The 19,307-nt window shown below is 37.8% G+C and overlaps 1 protein-coding gene across 1 annotated transcript in view; it reads right to left on the reverse strand.

The window, feature by feature from the left end:
- Positions 1–19,307, reverse strand: part of LOC124545680 (anoctamin-5-like) — a 349,333-nt gene that overhangs the window by 31,882 nt on the left and 298,144 nt on the right. Inside the window, exons 16-17 of the mRNA XM_047124626.1 lie at positions 752–857; positions 466–647 (exon numbers count right to left, since the gene is read on the reverse strand). Coding sequence (XP_046980582.1) covers positions 466–647; positions 752–857 — 288 coding nt within the window. The remainder of the gene's footprint in view (positions 1–465; positions 648–751; positions 858–19,307) is intronic.

Below are 19,307 nucleotides of genomic sequence, written 5' to 3' on the forward strand. Positions count from 1 at the left end.
ATCTCCCTTTTTAAGGACTGGTATCACTTTACCAGTTTTGAGTGCATCTGGGAAAACTCCAGATTCTAAACACATATTAAAAATGAAAGAAAGAGGTTGACAGATAAGGTGTATTATTTTTTTCATTACATAGTTAGAAAACCAATAACAGTCCCTACTTTTGGAGTTGGTGAACCTTGCCACAGCTTTTACAATATCCTCTGGGGTGACAAAATTCCAGAGGAAAGTATACATCCTATGGGGCACAGCACCAAGATGATCTAGTGCACAAGTACCATTTTGCTTGATTTTGTTTTTCGGCTTCATAGAACGCTAAAATCAGTCAATAAATTTAATCATTGAACAGGGAACAACATATGTTTTTATGTCTCTATCTTCATGGTACAACACTTTCCCTTAATGAAACTGACTTCTAGGCAGTAACAGTTCTCTAACAAAGATGAATACTTTGCCTGCAAATCTTACCTCGAATGCAACAACAAAAGTCATGCGTGCAGCAAAGACATGCCAGTAAACTGGTGAGTACTCATATTGATGTGGATGGCCAGGGGGATTTCTAAAACCCTGGTAATAGCACACTTCAGGATAATACTCTCCAGGACTTGTATCTGGCCCCATACCTGCTCCATAGTCAGATGTATTGAATGCTGAAATATTAAAATAGTGCACATAATTACATGATATGCTAGATATGGAAGTACAAAAACAATATCAAGTTATAGGCATACTACAACAATAGCTTGTACTCTACCTGAAAGGCTGAAATCAACATAACCTTTTAAGGAACCATCTGGTGAATATGCATATTTGTACACCAGTCGAGGAATAAAGTCTGATGTGTATGCTATAACAAAGCCCTGGGAAATACAATAAAATAGTAGTTAGATATACTTCTAATTGAGGTATTTCAGTTCACTTCACGTTTTATTCATAACAGTACTATTGGTCTCACAGAAATTAAAACTTACATTTGCTTTTCTTTGTTGTTATAATGTTAATTTAAAAAACAGGTTTCATAATGCAAGTTACAAAAGTAAACAAGTCCAGCAATAGGAGCCATAGAAGATTACAACATTGATGACCAAAAGCAAGTAACATCAAGCACATTTGTTTGAGTCACCTAAAATAAATTTTCCTTTTTCAGGACATGGAATAGATCTGGCAGGCGATCAAGTGATTCATTGTTTGTACTTCTCCACAACTGGTAGTGATGACTGGAAATCCCTATTTTTGGGGATAACATCTGGTTCTTGTGATTCCACAGCATAAGTGATTGAGAGTAAACCAAATAGTCCACTTATTTTGGTGGCTAGCAGGGGGATTTTCAGATGGTTGAGGCCAATGAACGTTGCTTCCAGTTTGTTCTTCCACATTTTCATTCTTATTTTGGATGGAATCATTTGCAAGAAGATGCTGCTTTTCATAAAGCCTGGACTTCAATCTCTGGATGGTTTGAACTTAATCATGTAATGGATGGCTAGGCTTAGTGAGCAGGTTTTGGTAAGTTATGCAGGAAATAAATATCCAGTAGCAAGCCTGTACATCTTATTTGGTGCCTTGTCAACTTCTTTGGTATGGCCAGACTTGTAGCACACAGGGCAAGCATATATTACCAAAGAGATTGGTACTGACATTGTTCTTAAAGCTCTTGGGCAAGAGTCTTATGCGTTTGTTGCTAGTTTATCTTCCTAAGTCACTTCTGGCTTCCACATTCAGACTCAAGTTATGGCAATGCTAGTTGCACCTCAGGGTGCAACCAAATGGGACATACAAAATTTTGGATATAATAGAGCATCCAATTCTACTCCTTACCATAAGATACTGAGTTTATGATGTGTCTGTCTGTCTTTAAGGTGGAAAGCACAAGGTGATGCTTTATCTGGTTACAGTGAGGTTGATTATTATAGTAGTTGATACTTCACCTTTTTCAAAGTATCTTTCAAGTGAACTTAACTTGAGTTGTCACATTTGTAAGGAAAACTCCTGGTGTAGACTAGAACTGACAATGATCATCACAGATGTTAACAAGAGCAATGGACAATACACATCTTCATAACAACCACCTTACCCCCCCCCCCCCCCCCCCCTTTTTTTCAGTGTTGTCCCTGAAAGTTCACATAGAACCTTAAGTAATTTTTCAATGACTATGGTGAAACCATAGTTCTCGGTATGCCCATAGATCTCTTTTGCCTATAAACTGTGACTGACAGTTTATTTATTTATTTTTTACTTTGGCAGTGTCAGTGTTGTCCCTGAAAGTCCATATAGAACATTAAGTAATTTTTCAATGACTATGGTGAAACAATAGTTCTTGGTAAGCCCTCTCTTTTACCTATAAACTGTGACTGACAGTATCATAAGCAGCTGTCACATCAATAAAGCTGCACCTGAAATATTGTATGCTTTGAATGCATCTTCTATATACTGGATTAGATTAAGAACGTGAGATCTATAATTCAGGTCTGAAACTTGATTGTTAATGATTAATTCTGGTTCCATCAGATCCTGTTAGCTAGTTACATGTTCCATAGATTATTTGAATGATTCTTTTATCGAAATGATGTGTAATGATTCAGTTTACAGGATATGTCCATCCCTCAATCTCATTGGAACCTTCAACTTGTAAACTTACTTGAAACTGTTTCATAAACGTCTTGATAATACTGTTCAGTGGATTCCCCCTCCCCCTCACCTCCACATTCCATCCAATTATGAATTATCTATGGGTGCAACTAAAGTTCATAACAGGAATATATTTTACATGGATTCCAGGAAGCATACATTCCTGGATGGTCTCAAGAATGCAATGAGCTACATGCTAAATATCAAGAATCTTGCAAATACACGACAGTTGATGACTTCTTGAGAGCTCTCAATGAGAACAGAGAAAAAGGCATGAAACAATGGCAGGGCTCAACTTTACACATTCTAGTTAGAAAGCATGGAACCTTATGAGAAAACCTGGTACAGATCCAAGGCTATCAAGCACAGTCACATAGGAGAATGCCAGTTCTACTGCAGCCAGACTAATAAGATTTTGAGAACTAAAATAGACAAGGCACACACACAAACTGTGAAAAGTGAATTGTACATAAAGAAGCCCCATCTAAAACTATATCCAGACTATTCATCTGATCTCTGGACTGAGGAACCTGACATAGTCTTGAACACACAAATACATCTGCTGGCTTTGTTGGCACATATCCACAAAATTGTGGTTCACTGAATTTTTCAGTGAGATTCTGATAACTGGGAACACCAAAGCTTTTCAAGCAGGCTAAGATAAAATGTGACATATAAGCTAGTAGAAAGGCTTTTTCTACATAACATTCAAGCTGTCATTGATCAATTCAGTCCTGTTGAACAAGGTGGCTTTAGGAAATGGAGCTGCTATAACCAGGCCTTAACACTGATAACTCTTGTGAAAGTGAGGTTTCATTGGGGTCTTAAATCAGCTGCAGTTTCTGTGGATCTTATGGCAGCTTATGACACTGTGTGGAGGGAGGGATTGATGTCAAAGTTTATTGAAATCATCCCAAGTCAAAAGCTGGCATTTCTAGTAAACAATATACTCCCTGACAGGCACTTTAAGATCCTGAATAGACAAGCCAGCAGATGGAAGACTCTAAACAATGGCTTACCTCAGTGATCAGCTTTGGCCCCCATTCAATTTAACATGTATATCCATGATGTGCAAGGCACAGACTCCACGAATATCCAGTATGTAGGCAACCTAGCATTAGTCTTCCAGAGTAAAGATATTATAGACATGAAAGATCCAACAAAATTGAGTGATTACTTAATAAATGGAAACCCAAATAAAACTGAGGTTACTGCGGTCTTTCTAAATAAACAATGACATCCCAAGGAATTCTTGACATTTTCCCAGAATACTGAATATTCTATAAGGTTTCAGGATTTCAGCCAGATTATGTTGACTTCTTGCCACAATGTTTTGGCTGGCAACCATCCAGCCATCTTCAGGTGAGTGTCCACCACTGGAGACTGCTAGTTCACGCTCTCGGCTTTATAGTGAAAGCTGATGCAGAGATGCATACTCATTGGTGTCCGCCACACAGGAGCATCCTTATCAAAATCAGTGCCCTCTGAAAATATTGTTCCATCTGTGGCACACATGCACCTGCATAAAGGTGAAACAGCATGTCCACCGTCTGTTGGAATGCATGCTCGTGTTGCTAAAAACAAATGTCAGGTGTGGCCACAGATATCATTATGAATAAAATGTTTTTCCCTCAGAACAAATTAAAAATATCACCGGGTCCCAAGCCTTGTCCAGTTAAAACACCAAGCAACGTCTTTTGCTTGATTTTTCTAAAAATGGTACCTTTTGAAGTGGGATATTCTGCCCTGAACAAATACTTGTTCAGGAAAACATAATAGAACAATGATGGAACTCGACTATTCATGCACATAAACTTTGTTGTTTTTAAACAAGTTTCTGACCATATATACCAAGAATCATTGTGGAATACTGTTTGCTTATGTGAACTTCCTGAACATCTCACTGATGTTTTCAGAAACAGGAATCTAGACTCCGGTTGCTGTGTAAAAATAAAAGGTGTGAACACCTCATCTTTTAGAATTCTGAGAAGTGTCAGACAAGGATGCATTTTGTCACTATTCCTTCTCATATTAGTTATAGATTTTATAGTCAGAAAAAAATATGGCCAGCTCCAAAATAAGCATGCTTTTGAATGAGCATCAAGTTTTATGGGTCTTGGTTTTGCTCACGACATTTTTCTTCCAGCTGAAACACCATACAGTTTACAGTTAGTGACTACCAAGCTGGATGAAATTACTAGTTCTGTAGGTTATAAGAAAACACAATGTGCACAATAAGTGGAAAAGTAGCTACTCAAATTATAGTGCAATGGAAAGAATCACAAGAGGTTGACAAATTTCCATATCTTGGCTCCGTTATCTGTAATAATGGGACATACATGTAGACATCAGCAGCATGTCTGCAAAAACTTCTGGAGTCTTCAGACAAATGCAATCCACATAACACCTGGAAATGAACTTTTGCAGAGGCTTTTCAATGCATGGATATAAAGTGAGAGGAAACAAAATGCTTGGTAGCTGATCAGAGTAGCTGATAAAGTTCTCAGAAGGAAACTTGTTGCCTGATATGGTACTAAGTATTGGAAGAACTGAGTCTAAGTAAGTCACATTTCAGAAGTATCAGAAGCTTAATTTTAAAGATAGTGGGCTTAAGGATTTAAAAAGCCTATTCAACTATCATAAACATTCAAGACCATTTGAATTATTTTGTTTATTTCTCTCATTCTCTATTTAGTTATTGTCTTAAAAATGGTTCAAATGGCTCTGAGCACAATGGGACTTAACATCCATGGTCATCAGTCCCCTAGAACTTGGAACTACTTAATCCTAACTAACCTAAGGACATCACACAACACCCAGTAGTTATTGTCTTCAAAAGCCTTAAATACAACAACAGGTTATGTGCCTTCATTTTTAATGAGTACTACTTTGGTGCATAAACAAGCGAAGACAAGTGAGAAAAATATAAAAGAGGACAGAATTGGGATTTTGTCAGAACAATAAGAAGAAAGGGAAAGAAGGATTACAATGAGCAAACAGTAATATGCAGATGAACTTACAGAAATTTAAGAGAGGACAGAAGCATAGCAATGTCACGTTACAGAGGCACCAACTAATGAAGAAGACGAGATAACAGGCAAGTGTCAGCTTTAGTGTGGAGGTAAACATCACGATACTCAAAAGATTGTATAAAATATTGCTTACATTTTGTAAGTAAGATGTTTCTCATTACATAAAAATGGCTTTGTTTAGACAATGAATAATAACTGTAGTGGGGAACATTCTAAACAAACTTCATGATTTGTGTAACCTGTGCTATGTTTCAAACAAATTAACTGACAGAAAGTTCCATTTTTTAAGAAAGTATTTATCTTCAAAACAATGCTCCCACTCATACTTTTCAATTTTAAAGTAAAATTGATAGGGCCACCTTCTTTCTGGGATTTCAAATTTATGAGTTGTAACTTACGAAACATCCTTGTTAATTTCAAACAAATGAGAAAAAGGAAAGACTGAAAATGCTCCAATGTATCAAATGCTTCCGCAAAACCCATGACCCCATGGAGCAATGTGTATTTTAAAACTGAAAAGAAAGAAAGAAAGAAAGTAGCATCCTATGACTATAATATCAATGAGTCACTGTTGGAATCAGAAAACTCATACAAATATCTAACACTTTCTAGGGTTGTAGGGACATGAAATGGAATGATCATATACATTTAGTCATATGTGAAGAAGATGGTAACTTTGGTTTGTTGGTAGAATTCTGGAGAAGTGCAACCAGTCTACAAAAGAGATTGCTTACAAATTATTCGTGCAACTGGTTCTAGAATACTGCTCAAGTGTGTGGGACCGATACCAGATAGCACTAACAGGGGGTATTGAACATATACAGAGAAGGGCAGCACAAATAGTCACAGGTCTGTTTAATCTGTGGAAGAGTGTCACAGAGATACTGAAGGAACTGAGCTGAAAGACTCTTGAAGATAAATGTAAACTGTTCCAAGAAAGTCTGTTAACAAAGTTTCAAGAACCAGAGTTAAAGGATTACTCTAAAAAATATACTACAACCCTCTACATGTTGCTCACATAGGGATTGTTGGATAAGAGTAGAATAATTACTACATGCACAGAGGCATTCAAACAATCATTCTTCGATGCTCTACATGTGAATGGCACTGAAAGAGACCCTATAAATTGGTACAATGAGGTGAAAAAGTGCGACTTTAAATGTGGATGATATTGAATGATTCACGTTTGTCTAACTGGCCTAAATCTTGGTTCACTATAGGGGCACCATTTGTAACATATGTCATTCGTGATAGGGAGATCTCAGTAGCTCATCATTGAATGACCATTGTCTGGTTTCTGGCTGTAATTTAGTTTTATACCAGGTTTTTGTAATGATGTATGCAATACAGCATCAACTTCATATTTATTGTCACTCAAAATAATATAAAGATCAGATTGTCCGTAACGTTTCGTACAGAATATTGATGACAGCTACACACTTCCACTGGACTACACAGTATTTTCACAGTGGCAATATTTCTAGAGTGCACTTTCACAAATAGGTCCTGAGTTTATCAACACACACAAAGTACATTGAATATATGATTTTGCCAAAGTGAATTAATCCTGCAGACTCAAAGTACTTTTACAAAAGATATTACTCATAACATAACTTACTTCACGATGTTAATGAACTGAATGATTCCCAATGACTGTACTACAGAGAGGTTGATCAACAGATTAGGAGGCATGGAGGGCTGAATCTACTCTCTCACAATTATTTATTTATTTATTTATCCATCTTGAAGCATTTACATGCAATTGATGTCATCATGAGTAATGTACAATTTACATATTAAAAAATATAACTATTGTGAGGTATCACACAAAGCTAAAGTATACATTTTAAAAGAACATACATAATAAAGGAATACATTTGATGCATAAAGATATCCAACATAACTAAAGTGTGCATTTTAAAGAACGTTCATAATAAAAGAATACATTTCATACATAAGGATTTTTCCACATGTTTAACAGTTAAATGTGGAAATACAGAGACAAAAAAAGCTTAGGAAGAGGTAAAAACAGAGTTGCAAGTTGTTTCATAAGTCAGGTCTATTTTTGAAGAGTTTTCAAATTCTTTAACACTGTAAAAAGCTTTGTCTTTCAGCCATTTTTTAGTCTTACTTTTAAATATATCAAGAGAGACACAATGTGCCTGCACAGCTAATGTGTTGAAAAGCCTTATTCCCATGTATTCATAACTGTCTTGTGTTTTCTTGAGTCGAGTTGTTGATATGTCCATCTTAAATGTTAGACGAGTGTTATGATTATGAACAGACTGCCTAAGGTTGTAACTGTTAAACTTTTCTTTTATGCACAAAAGGCAGCTGTATATACAAAGAGAAGGGACTGTCATTATCTGTAATTCTTTGAAGTATGACCTACATGATATGTTATTTTTGGTAATCCCAGAGATGCTCCTGATGACTTTCTTCTGCTAAATAAAAATTTTCCTGGACCATGGAGAATTACCCCATAGAAGAATACCATGGCTAATATGGCAATGAAAGAATGCATAATAGGAATTAATCAGCAGGCTTTCAGAAACACAGGTACATAATTTTTTCAGTAGATAGATAAGTCGCGAAAGCTTTCAAGATATGTTGTCTATGTGACTCTGCCAACTTAATTTTGTATCTAAGTATATGCCAAGAAGTTTGGTAGAAGTGTACTCAATATCAGCATTGGATAAGCTGAAGGATATATTTAGTCTTTCCATAGTTAATAGCTAACTCATTGGCTTCGAACCACATATTGGATAATCTGAGAAAATCAGTTTATTTATGTCCTTCCCTGAATTGATGAAAGTTGTATCATCTGCGTAAAGCACAGATTTGCATGGCATATTGCTGGGCAGGTCATTTATAAATATTATAAACAGTAATGGCCCAAGCACTGATCCTTGGAGAACACCTCAAGTGACATTCAGTAACTGTGACTTTTGACCGTTGTAGCTTACAGTTTGCTTTCTGTTACTGAGATATGATTTAATGAGGGAGAGTTCCAGATCCCTAATGTCATAACACCATAGTTTTTCCAGCAGTATTGTGTGGTTTACAGAATCAAATGCTTTGCTTAAGTCCACTAGTGTGGCTTCAGCAGATAATTTGGATTCAAAAGAAGATTGCACAACAGAAACAACATTTTCAACATCATTAATTGTTGATAACTGGGCCATAAAACCATATTGAGACTTAGTCAGTATACAGGGTGTTACAAAAAGGTACGGCAAAACTTTCAAGAAACATTCCTCTCACACAAATAAAGAAAAGATGTTATGTGGACATGTGTCCGGAAATGCTTAAATTCCATGTTAGAGCTCATTCTAGTTTCGTCAGTATGTACTGTACTTCCTCGATTCACCAGCAGTTGGCCCAATTGGAGGAAGGTAATGTTGACTTCGGTGCTTGTGTCGACATGCGGCTCATTGCTCTACAGTACTAGCATCAAGTACATCAGTATGTTGCATCAACAGGTTAGTGTTCGTCACGAACATGGTTTTGCAGTCAGTGCAATGTTTACAAATGCGGAGTTGGCAGATGCCCATTTGATGTATGGATTAGCATGGGGCAATAGCCATGGTGCAGTACGTTTGTATCGAGACAGATTTCCAGAACAAAGGTGTCCCGACAGGAAGATATTCGAAGCAATTGATCGGCGTCTTAGGGAGCATGGAACATTCCAGCCTATAACTCGTGACTGGGGACGACCTAGAATGACGAGGACACCTGCAATGGAAGAGGCAATTCTTCGTGCAGTTGACGATAACCCTAATGTCAGCGTCAGAGAAGTTGCTGCTGTACAAGGTAACGTTGATCATGTCACTGTATGGAGAGTGCTACGGGAGAACCAGTTGTTTCCGTACCATGTACAGCATGTGCAGGCACTATCAGCAGCTGATTGGCCTCCATGGGTACACTTCTGCGAATGGTTCATCCAACAATGTGTCAATCCTCAGTTCAGTGCAAATGTTCTCTTTACGGATGAGGCTTCATTCCAACGAGATCAAATTGTAAATTTTCACAATCAACATGTGTGGGCTGACGAGAATCCGCGCACAATTGTGCAATCATGTCATCAACACAGATTTCCTGTGAACATTTGGGTGGGCATTGTTGGTGATGTCTTGATTGGGCCCCATGTTCTTCCACCTACACTCAATGGAGCACGTTATCATGATTTCATACGGCATACTCTACCTGTGCTGCTAGAACATGTGCCTTTACAAGTATGACACAACATGTAGTTCATGCACGATGGAGTTCCTGCACATGTCAGTCAAAGTGTTCGTACGCTTCTCAACAACAGATTCCGTGACCGATGGATTGGTAGAGGCGGACCAATTCCATGGCCTCCACGCTCTCCTGACCTCAACCCTCTTGACTTTCATTTATGGGGGCATTTGAAAGCTCTTGTCTACTCAATCCCGGTACTAAATGTAGAGACTCTTCATGCTCGTGTTGTGGACGGCTGTGATACAATACGCCATTCTCCAGGGCTGCATCAGCGCATCAGGGATTCCATGCGATGGAGGGTGGATGCATGTATCCTCGCTAACGGAGGACATTTTGAACATTTCCTGTACCAAAATGTTTGAAGTCACGCTGGTACATTCTGTTGCTGTGTGTTTCCATTCCATGATTAATGTGATTTGAAGAGAAGTAATAAAATGAGCTCTAACGTGGAAAGTAAGCGCTTCCGGACACATGTCTACATAACATATTTTCTTTCTTTGTGTGTGAGGAATGCTTCCTGAAAGTCTAGCCGTACCTTTTTGTAACACCCTGTATTGTTTTTTGACAAATGCATGTTAATTTGCTTTTGTATACAATATTCGATTATTTTTGAAAAAATAGGTATCAGAGAAATTGGACGATAATTATTAGTGCAGGATTTATCACCCTTTTTGTGTAATGGAATTACTACCGTCTTCTTTAGACATTCTGGAAAAATACTACTGTCAAATATCCAGTTTATGAGTGTGCAGAGAGGGAATGATATCAAGTCGATTATTTTTTAAATCACAAAATTTGAGAGGCCATAAATATCTTCTGATCTGGAGTCACTTAACTTTGCCAATGATTTAATTACATCTCTTATTTCCACATGTCCCCAATTACAGGTTGGCATGGTATCAGCAAAGTTTTGTAAAAATTGGTTTATGTAAGTAGATTGTGAGTTAGATTTTGAACTCTTCTTATGAGGAGATGAGGGATTAGAGTTTGCTGCAAAAGAGCTTAAATTCATCTGGGGTGACATTAACATCAGTTGTAACTTTTACACTATGACTACCTGTACCTAATTCTGCTTTAATGACCATCCACACAGCCTTACACTTACGAGGGCTATCCACAAAGTACATTACGTTTTGGAATTAAAAATAAATAAAGTATTGGAAATTTGTTTTTATTATATACAGATGAAAGCCACACTTAAATACTACTTTTATACATAGTTGCCATTTAAATTAAGGCACTTATCGTAGCGATGGACGAGCTTGGAAATTCCTTCACCGTAAAATTCGTATTATTGGAGTTTTTGATGAAGTTATCATTTGCTCTACATTTTCCTAATCTGATTTGTGATCTATAGTGTCTCTTGAGTCTAACAAATGTTGCATTGTCAACACTACCATTTTTACCTTATCATAGCATATCAAAACCATTAATCTTAGCTTCTGTAAATATGATGTAAACCACCTATGTGGAGTAGTTCGACCATGCTTTCTTACCATAGTTTTGTTTCGTTTGGTAACCATTGGACAGGAGGTACTGAAAATTTCAGATAGAGTACTAACAAACCTGCTACAAGCCTCCTCAACATTGTTGGAAGCATATATTATATTATTCCAGTTTAGTGCCTTCAGCTTATCCCTGAAGCTATCTATGCTTTTATCATTTAAGAACCTGACATACCATGTTGGTTCACAATCGCTCATTGTTTCAGTAACTGTTAGTTTTACCCATGTACCTTTGTGATCTGTCAGATGGTCGACATTAAGGAGTCCCAATTCAAAATCATCTTTATGTATATTTGTGATAAAATTGTCGAGACAAGAAAGTTGTCTTGTGGGACTATAATTTGCACATAAGAGATTATGGGATCTTAGCATCTTAAGCAAATTAGTATTTTTTTCCTTACATCAAAATTTAAATCTCCTAAAATTACTGTCTTGCATTTGGTATAATTTTCTGTACGGTGAATAAGTTTATCTAAACACTCTACAAATTCGTCGGCATCACTATCAGGAGAATGGTATATTGAAATAACTGTGAGTTTTAATGTTGGTAGTAGCATGACAGCCACTTCAAGAATGCCTTTAACACATATATCCCTAACATAAAGTACAGTATATCTTAACCCTTGGTTGTCACTTATACATATTGAGGAACCCCCATAACCTTCATTGGGTCTGCAGTAACTTGCAATTAAATTAAAACATGGTGGTACATACAGTTTTATCTCTTCTTCTTTTAACCAGTGTTCATTAATACATAATACTATTCAATTGTTTCCATTCAATACAACACCAAGTTCATAAGCTTTATATTTCAGACATCTAATATTTATGTGCATGAATAATATTGATTTTTCACAGCAAGAGGGAAGATACGTGGTGTCTTGTAAGTCTACTGCTGGTAGCCAGACCCCATTTTGACAATGTTTGGATACATCTAGTTTTCTGGGATCGGAGTGAATGGTTTGAAGATTATTTTGATCCTGCTGGAACATATCTGTTAATATTTTTCCAGACAGACCAGCAGGCTTTACAGGTTTCCCTGGTCCAGCTATATTACTATAAAGGTGGCCATTTCTTTACTCACAGTTTTGGTAATCAGTTTCGAGTTTCGAGATAATCTTCTTCCTTGGTTTTTGAGGTGGAATCCTTGTCCCTGTCAAACTCGCTAGCTTTAATGATTGTGGAATTTTTGAATTTCAAACACAGGTGATATAGCCATTTACTTACTTCGAATACCTCGTGATTTATGCAGGATTGTTTTGCAAGATCATATCTAAATGGAACATCAACAACAAACACTTTTTTCGATGTGATACTTGGTAATGTGCTTCTTAAACCTTTTACTAAGTTCGCGCTGTTGTTTTTCACTATGCCATTTGTTCCAGTCATAATTACGATGACATCAGCTTCAGAAGCCTTTTTGTTAGTGTTTTGCAAGACATCCTTGGCTTCTGCTGAAGGATACACATACCCCAGACACTCGAGGTTTACGTGTTCATTAAGGTAACTTGAAACATTACGACCTTGGCAATCACTCAATAAGGTAATTTTACAGGTTTTACATACTAAATTTTGACCATCACACTGTTTCACTCCTGTTTGAATTTCTTTTTAATATTTATTAGCACTATTATGTTTCACTGCATATGTTATCTGTTTGACAAACTGCCTATTGGCTTCTGTCTCGGGTTCTTCGGCCGACGTTCATCTAATGATTTTTCTGACGTTTCGCCAGCACGAGTGGCTGGCATTGTCAAAGCTTCACCCTCCATTGCCGGTGGTGAACTGGACCCAAGCTCGCGGCCACAGACTATATGTACCTGGCGCGCCAACGTCCGAGGGCTTCTCCACGGTCATTTCCGGTGCGGTTCTCCTCTTGCTACCTGCGACGGTCGTTCGCTGCAGTACGGGAAGCCAGGATCCGTTTACCTTAAGGTTCAAAAATGGCTCTGAGCACTATGGGACTCAACTGCTGAGGTCATTAGTCCCCTAGAACTTGGAACTAGTTAAACCTAACTAACCTAAGGACAGCACAAACATCCATGCCCGAGGCAGGATTCGAACCTGCGACCGTAGCGGTCTTGCGGTTCCAGACTGCAGCGCCTTACCTTAAGGCTTTCCTCTTTCTTGTTGAAACTGTTCGCATGTTTTTGTATTTCTACAGCTTCTCTGAACAAGCGCGTGTGATAGTGCTTCTCTACAGCCAGAACTTCCGGGTCGGCGAATTTTATTACGTGGTCGGTCTCATTCAGTGCGTGCTCTGCCACGGCCGATTTCTCTACCTGCCCCAACCCAACCTGCAATGTCGCTTATGCTCTTTGATCCTGTTGTTAATGGATCGTCCAGCCATTCCGACATAAACTTTTCCGCATGTGCATGGTATACGGAATATTCCGGACATTGCAAGTGGGTCTCTTTTCTCCTTCGCCGATCTAAGACACTCTTTGATCTTCCTTGTCGGTTTGAAAATTGTCTTTACGCCATGTTTGCGCAATATACGGCCGATTCTGTCGGTCACTCTGGGAATGTATGGCAGAAAGGCCGTACCCAACATTTCTTTTTCTGGTTCCTTACTTCGCCAAGTGTTTAGCTCTATTACACTTCTAATGTAATTTGTGGAGTACCCATTGCTCCTCAGAACAGTTTCCAGGTGTTGCATTTCTCTTTTGAGGTGTTGCGGCTCACATATTCGTCCTGCTCTCGTTACGAGCATACTAATCATGCCTCTTTTCTGGCTCAGGTGGTGGTTTGAAAGTTTGTGCAGGTATCAGTCCATGTGTGTCGGTTTTCGATACACGCTGTGTCCCAGGTTTTCACCGTCCCTTGTGACCAGCACATCTAGAAATGGCAGTTTCTTGTCCTTTTCTACTTCCAAGTAAGAAAAGGTTACAGGAGAATATGGGCTTGGGACAAGGAATGACAGAGGAGAAAGACTAATTGAGTTCTGTAACAAGTTTCAGCTAGTAATAGCGAATACCCTGTTCAAGAATCACAAGAGGAGGAGGTATACTTGGAAAAGGCCAGGAGATACAGGAAGATTTCAATTAGATTACATCATAGTCAGACAGAGATTCTGAAATCAGATACTGGATTGTAAGGCTTACCCAGGAGCAGATATAGACTCAGATCACAATACAGTAGTGATGAAGAGTAGGCTGAAGTTCAAGACATTAGTCAGGAAGAATCAATACGCAAAGAAGTGGGATACGGAAGTACTAAGGAATGACGAGATACGTTTGAAGTTCTCTAACGCTATAGATACAGCAATAAGGAATAGCACAGTAGGCAGTACAGTTGAAGAGGAATGGACATCTCTAAAAAGGGCCATCACAGAAGTTGGCAAGGAAAACATAGGCACAAAGAAGGTAGCTGCGAAGAAACCATGGGTAACAGAAGAAATACTTCAGTTGATTGATGAAAGGAGGAAGTGCAAACATGTTCTGGAAAAATCAGGAATACAGAAATACAAGTCGCTGAGGAATGAAATAAATAGGAAGTGCAGGGAAGCTAAGACGAAATGGCTGCAGGAAAAATGTAAAGACATCAAAAAAGATATGATTTTCAGAAGGACAGACTCAGCATACAGGAAAATCAAAACAACCTTTGGTGACATTAAAAGCGGAAAGAATACATTGAAAGCCTCTATGAGGGTGAAGATTTGTCTGATGTGATAGAAGAAGAAACAGGAGTCAATGTAGAAGAGATAGGGGATCCAGTATTAGAATCGGAATTTAAAAGAGCTTTGGAGGACTTACAGTCAAATAAGGCAGAAGGGATAGATAACATTCCATCAGAATTTCTAAAATCATTGGGGGAAGTGGCAACGAAATGACTATCCATGTTGGTGTGTAGAATATATGAGTCTGGCGATATACCATCTTACTTTCGGAAAAGCATCATCCACACAATTCCGAAGACGGCAAGAGCTGACAAGTACGAGAATTATCGCACAGTCAGCTTAACAGCTCATGCATCGAAGCTGCTTACAAGAATAATATACAGAAGAATGGAAAAGAAAATTGAGAATGCGCTAGGTGACGATCAGTTTGGCTTTAGGAAAGTAAAGGGACGAGAGAGGCAATTCTGACGTTACGGCTAATAATGGAAGCAAGGCTAAAGAAAAATCAAGACACTTTCATAGGATTTGTCGACCTGGAAAAAGCGTTCGACAATATAAAATGGTGCAAGCTGTTCGAGATTCTGAAAAAAGTAGGGGTAAGATATAGGGAGAGACTGGTCATATAGAATATGTACAACAACCAAGAGGGAATAATAAGAGTGGACGATCAAGAACGAAGTGCTCGTATTAAGAAGGGTGTAAGACAAGGCTGTAGCCTTTCGCCCCTACTCTTCAATCTGTACATCGAGGAAGCAATGATGGAAATAAAAGAAAGGTTCATGAATGGAATTAAAATTCAAGGTGAAAGGATATCAATGATATGATTCGCTGATGACATTGCTATCCTGAGTGAAAGTGAAGAAGAATTAAATGATCTGCTGAACGGAATGAACAGTCTAATGAGTACACAGTATGGTTTGAGAGTAAATCGGAGAAAGATGAAGGTAATGAGAAGTAGTAGAAATGAGAACAGCAATAAACTTAACATCAGGATTGATGGTCACGAAGTCAATGAAGTTAAGGAATTCTGCTACCTAGGCAGTAAAATAACCAATGACAGATGGAGCAAGGAGGACATCAAAAGCAGACTCGCTATGGCAAAAAAGGCATTTCTGGCCAAGAGAAGTCTACTAATATCAAATACCGGCCTTAATTTGAGGAAGAAATTTCTGAGGATGTACGTCTGGAGTACAGCATTGTATGGTAGTGAAATATGGACTGTGGGAAAACCAGAACAGAAGAGAATCGAAGCATTTGAGATGTGGTGCTATAGACAAATGTTGAAAATTAGGTGGACTGATAAGGTAAGGAATGAGGAGGTTCTACGCAGAATCGGAGAGGAAAGGAATATGTGGAAAACACTGATAAGGAGAAGGGACAGGATGATAGGACATCTGCTAAGACATGAGGGAATGACTTCCATGGTACTAGAGGGAGCTGTAGAGGACAAAAACTGTAGAGGAAGACAGAGATTGGAATACATCAAGCAAATAATTGAGGACGTAGGTTGCAAGTGCTACTCTGAGATGAAGAGGTTAGCACAGGAAAGGAATTCGTGGCGGGCCGCATCAAACCAGTCAGTAGACTGATGACCAAAACAAAAAAAACCAGTTGCTGCAATCATCACCAGTTTACAGACATGCCCAGGAATAATAAGCAAAACCTCTAATTACATTTTAGTTTATAATGACAGAAAGGTCTAATTTAGTATTTATATTATTCTACTGAGTCAAATAAGAATTTGGTTTAACTGTATGTTAGATTTTTGTAAAATCAACAAAATCATATGGAATATTTTGTCAATATAATGTGTGCTTCCTCAGCTATTTAATAAGTTTAATGTAAATTTCTCAGGTTCATAATTTCTCTGTTTTGTTCACTGTCTTAATTATTACATTACTCAGATGAAGAAATACATTTTTCAGGTCAGAAAAAGTAGGGCAACAAATTACAACATCAGTTCTAAGAATTAAACAATCTTAAAGGTCAAAAATATCTTTGGAAGGGGGGGAGTTCAAATTATAAATACAAATAAAATTTTATAAAGATGGTTTGAATAGAACGTTAGATATTTCGTAAAAAGAGAAACTAAAGTGCTTTGGACTGCAAATTAGGCATTTGTGTACTGTAAATCTCAACTCCACATGTTCTATAGGTATCCCATGTGTTTAATAATTCTTTAAACAAATTGTTTTCAGGTAAGCTAATTATTCCTCTGCAGTTAGAAATCATGAAAGTACTTAGTGAACTATAAAGTACTATAATGTTTTGTAAACATTAGCCTAAATAAAAAAATGATCACTTCACATAACTATGGCATATGTACTACTTACGTAATGCATAAAGAGTAAAACTAATGTATTTAAGGAGTGGGACTGTAGCAAGTGGAGCTACCCCCACCATGCTACATTTCAGCATGTCTTTACATAATCTAGAAATGGGCACTTTAACGTAGTAAGCTATCCAGATGCATAAATGGATGTCCAACTTTCAGAATTCTCTAACCTTTTTTCATCAGAATAGAAATGAGGTACAAGAAAAGGTAAAAATATGTGCAGAGATACTGAAGGAACAGCCGAGTCAGAGACAGAATCAGTAAGTAATTAGGAAATGACAATAAACAATCACCTACTGGTAGCTTTAAATATCTCTTATTACTCCTAATAAATTCAGTGGCATCAACAGGAAAAAAGGAATAAGATGCTAATGCAAATAAAACAAAAATAAATGCAAAAAAGTCTATTTACTTTGGGGGGGGGGGGGGGAAAGGAGTGGGTTGAGAATCCAAGTGGAAAAAGAAATACCATGAAAGAAAAAGCAAGTCTGATGAGCATGACATAAATTAAGTTAAACGATTCTTAAGATCTCACTTAGTACAAATCAAAACATTGATTCAAAAATAGACATATATTAACTGAAAAGTAATTTTCTACCAGATGAGCAACACGTGAAGCATTCAATAATTACTATGAAAACATTCAATTTTTGACAAAATAATTTAATTGTATAGATAAAATCTATCCAATTAAATTATTCAATAATTATTGTAATAGTACATTGTTACACGATTTTCAATAAATAATAAAAAAAAATTATCCTGTGGTAATGGTGCAAGAGCACAAAAATTATTATCTATATGCTATTTGAAGAAAAATGGAGAAAAATGTACAACAGCAAAATGAAAGTTCCATTACGAAGATAATAACTGTTCTGAAAGAACAGATACCAATGATGACCATACAGCTTCTCTAGAAAGAAATGATAATTAATCGAAACCCTCAGCTGCCAACAGATGTGGTAGATATACCTTAATGGGGACAGTTGAAAATGTGTGCAACAACTGGGACTCGAACCTGGGATCTCCTGCTTACATGGTAGATGCTCTATCCATCTGAGCCACTGAGGGCACAGGGGATAGCGCGACTGCAGGGACTTATCCCTTGCATGCTTCCCGTGAGACATACATTCCTAACTGTCCACACCCTACATTCATAATGTTCCTAAAGGATATTTGCCCATTCACTCATTACTCGTACCAACTAAGGTTATGATTCCCGTAAGAGTTCGGGCAAAGTGTGCACATTCGCACAGAAGTAGGTCAATAGTTGGGTAGACTTTAACTATATGGAGGTAATAACTGTTCCGAAAGAACAGATACCAATGATGACCATGCAGCTTCTCTAGAAAGAAATTATAATTAATCGCAACCCTCAGCTGCCAGCAGGTGTTGTTGATATACCTTCATGGGGACAGGTGAAAATGTGTGCCTTGACCGGCACTCGAACCTGGGATCTCCTGCTTACATGGCAGATGCTCTATCCATCTGAGCCACTGAGGGCACAGAGGATAGTGCAACTGCAGAGACTTATACCTTGCAAGCTTCCTGTAAGACATACATTCCCAGCTGTCCACACCCTACGTGTTTGATACTAATGAACTTATTTTAGCTATGAATGCCCACTTCACCTGTGCTAGCCTATTTTTTATGTCCTCCTTGCTTTGTTAGTCATGTTTTATTTTACTTCTAAGGTAGCAAAATTCCTTAACTTTATTTACTTCATTATCACCAATTTCAATATAAAATTTATTTCTAATCTCACTGCTACTACTCCTCATTATTTTTGTCTTCTTAGGGTTACTCTCAGAGCCACAGTGCCTGCTCATCAGACTGTTCACTCCACTGAAGAGGTCTTGCATTTCTTGTTCACTTTCACTGAAAACAGCAATCTTATCAGCAAATACTGATATCCATTCACACTCAATTTTAATCCCACTCCTGTACTCTTC

Source organism: Schistocerca americana, chromosome 8, assembly GCF_021461395.2.
Source record: "Schistocerca americana isolate TAMUIC-IGC-003095 chromosome 8, iqSchAmer2.1, whole genome shotgun sequence".
NCBI classification, from domain to species: Eukaryota; Metazoa; Arthropoda; class Insecta; order Orthoptera; family Acrididae; genus Schistocerca; species Schistocerca americana.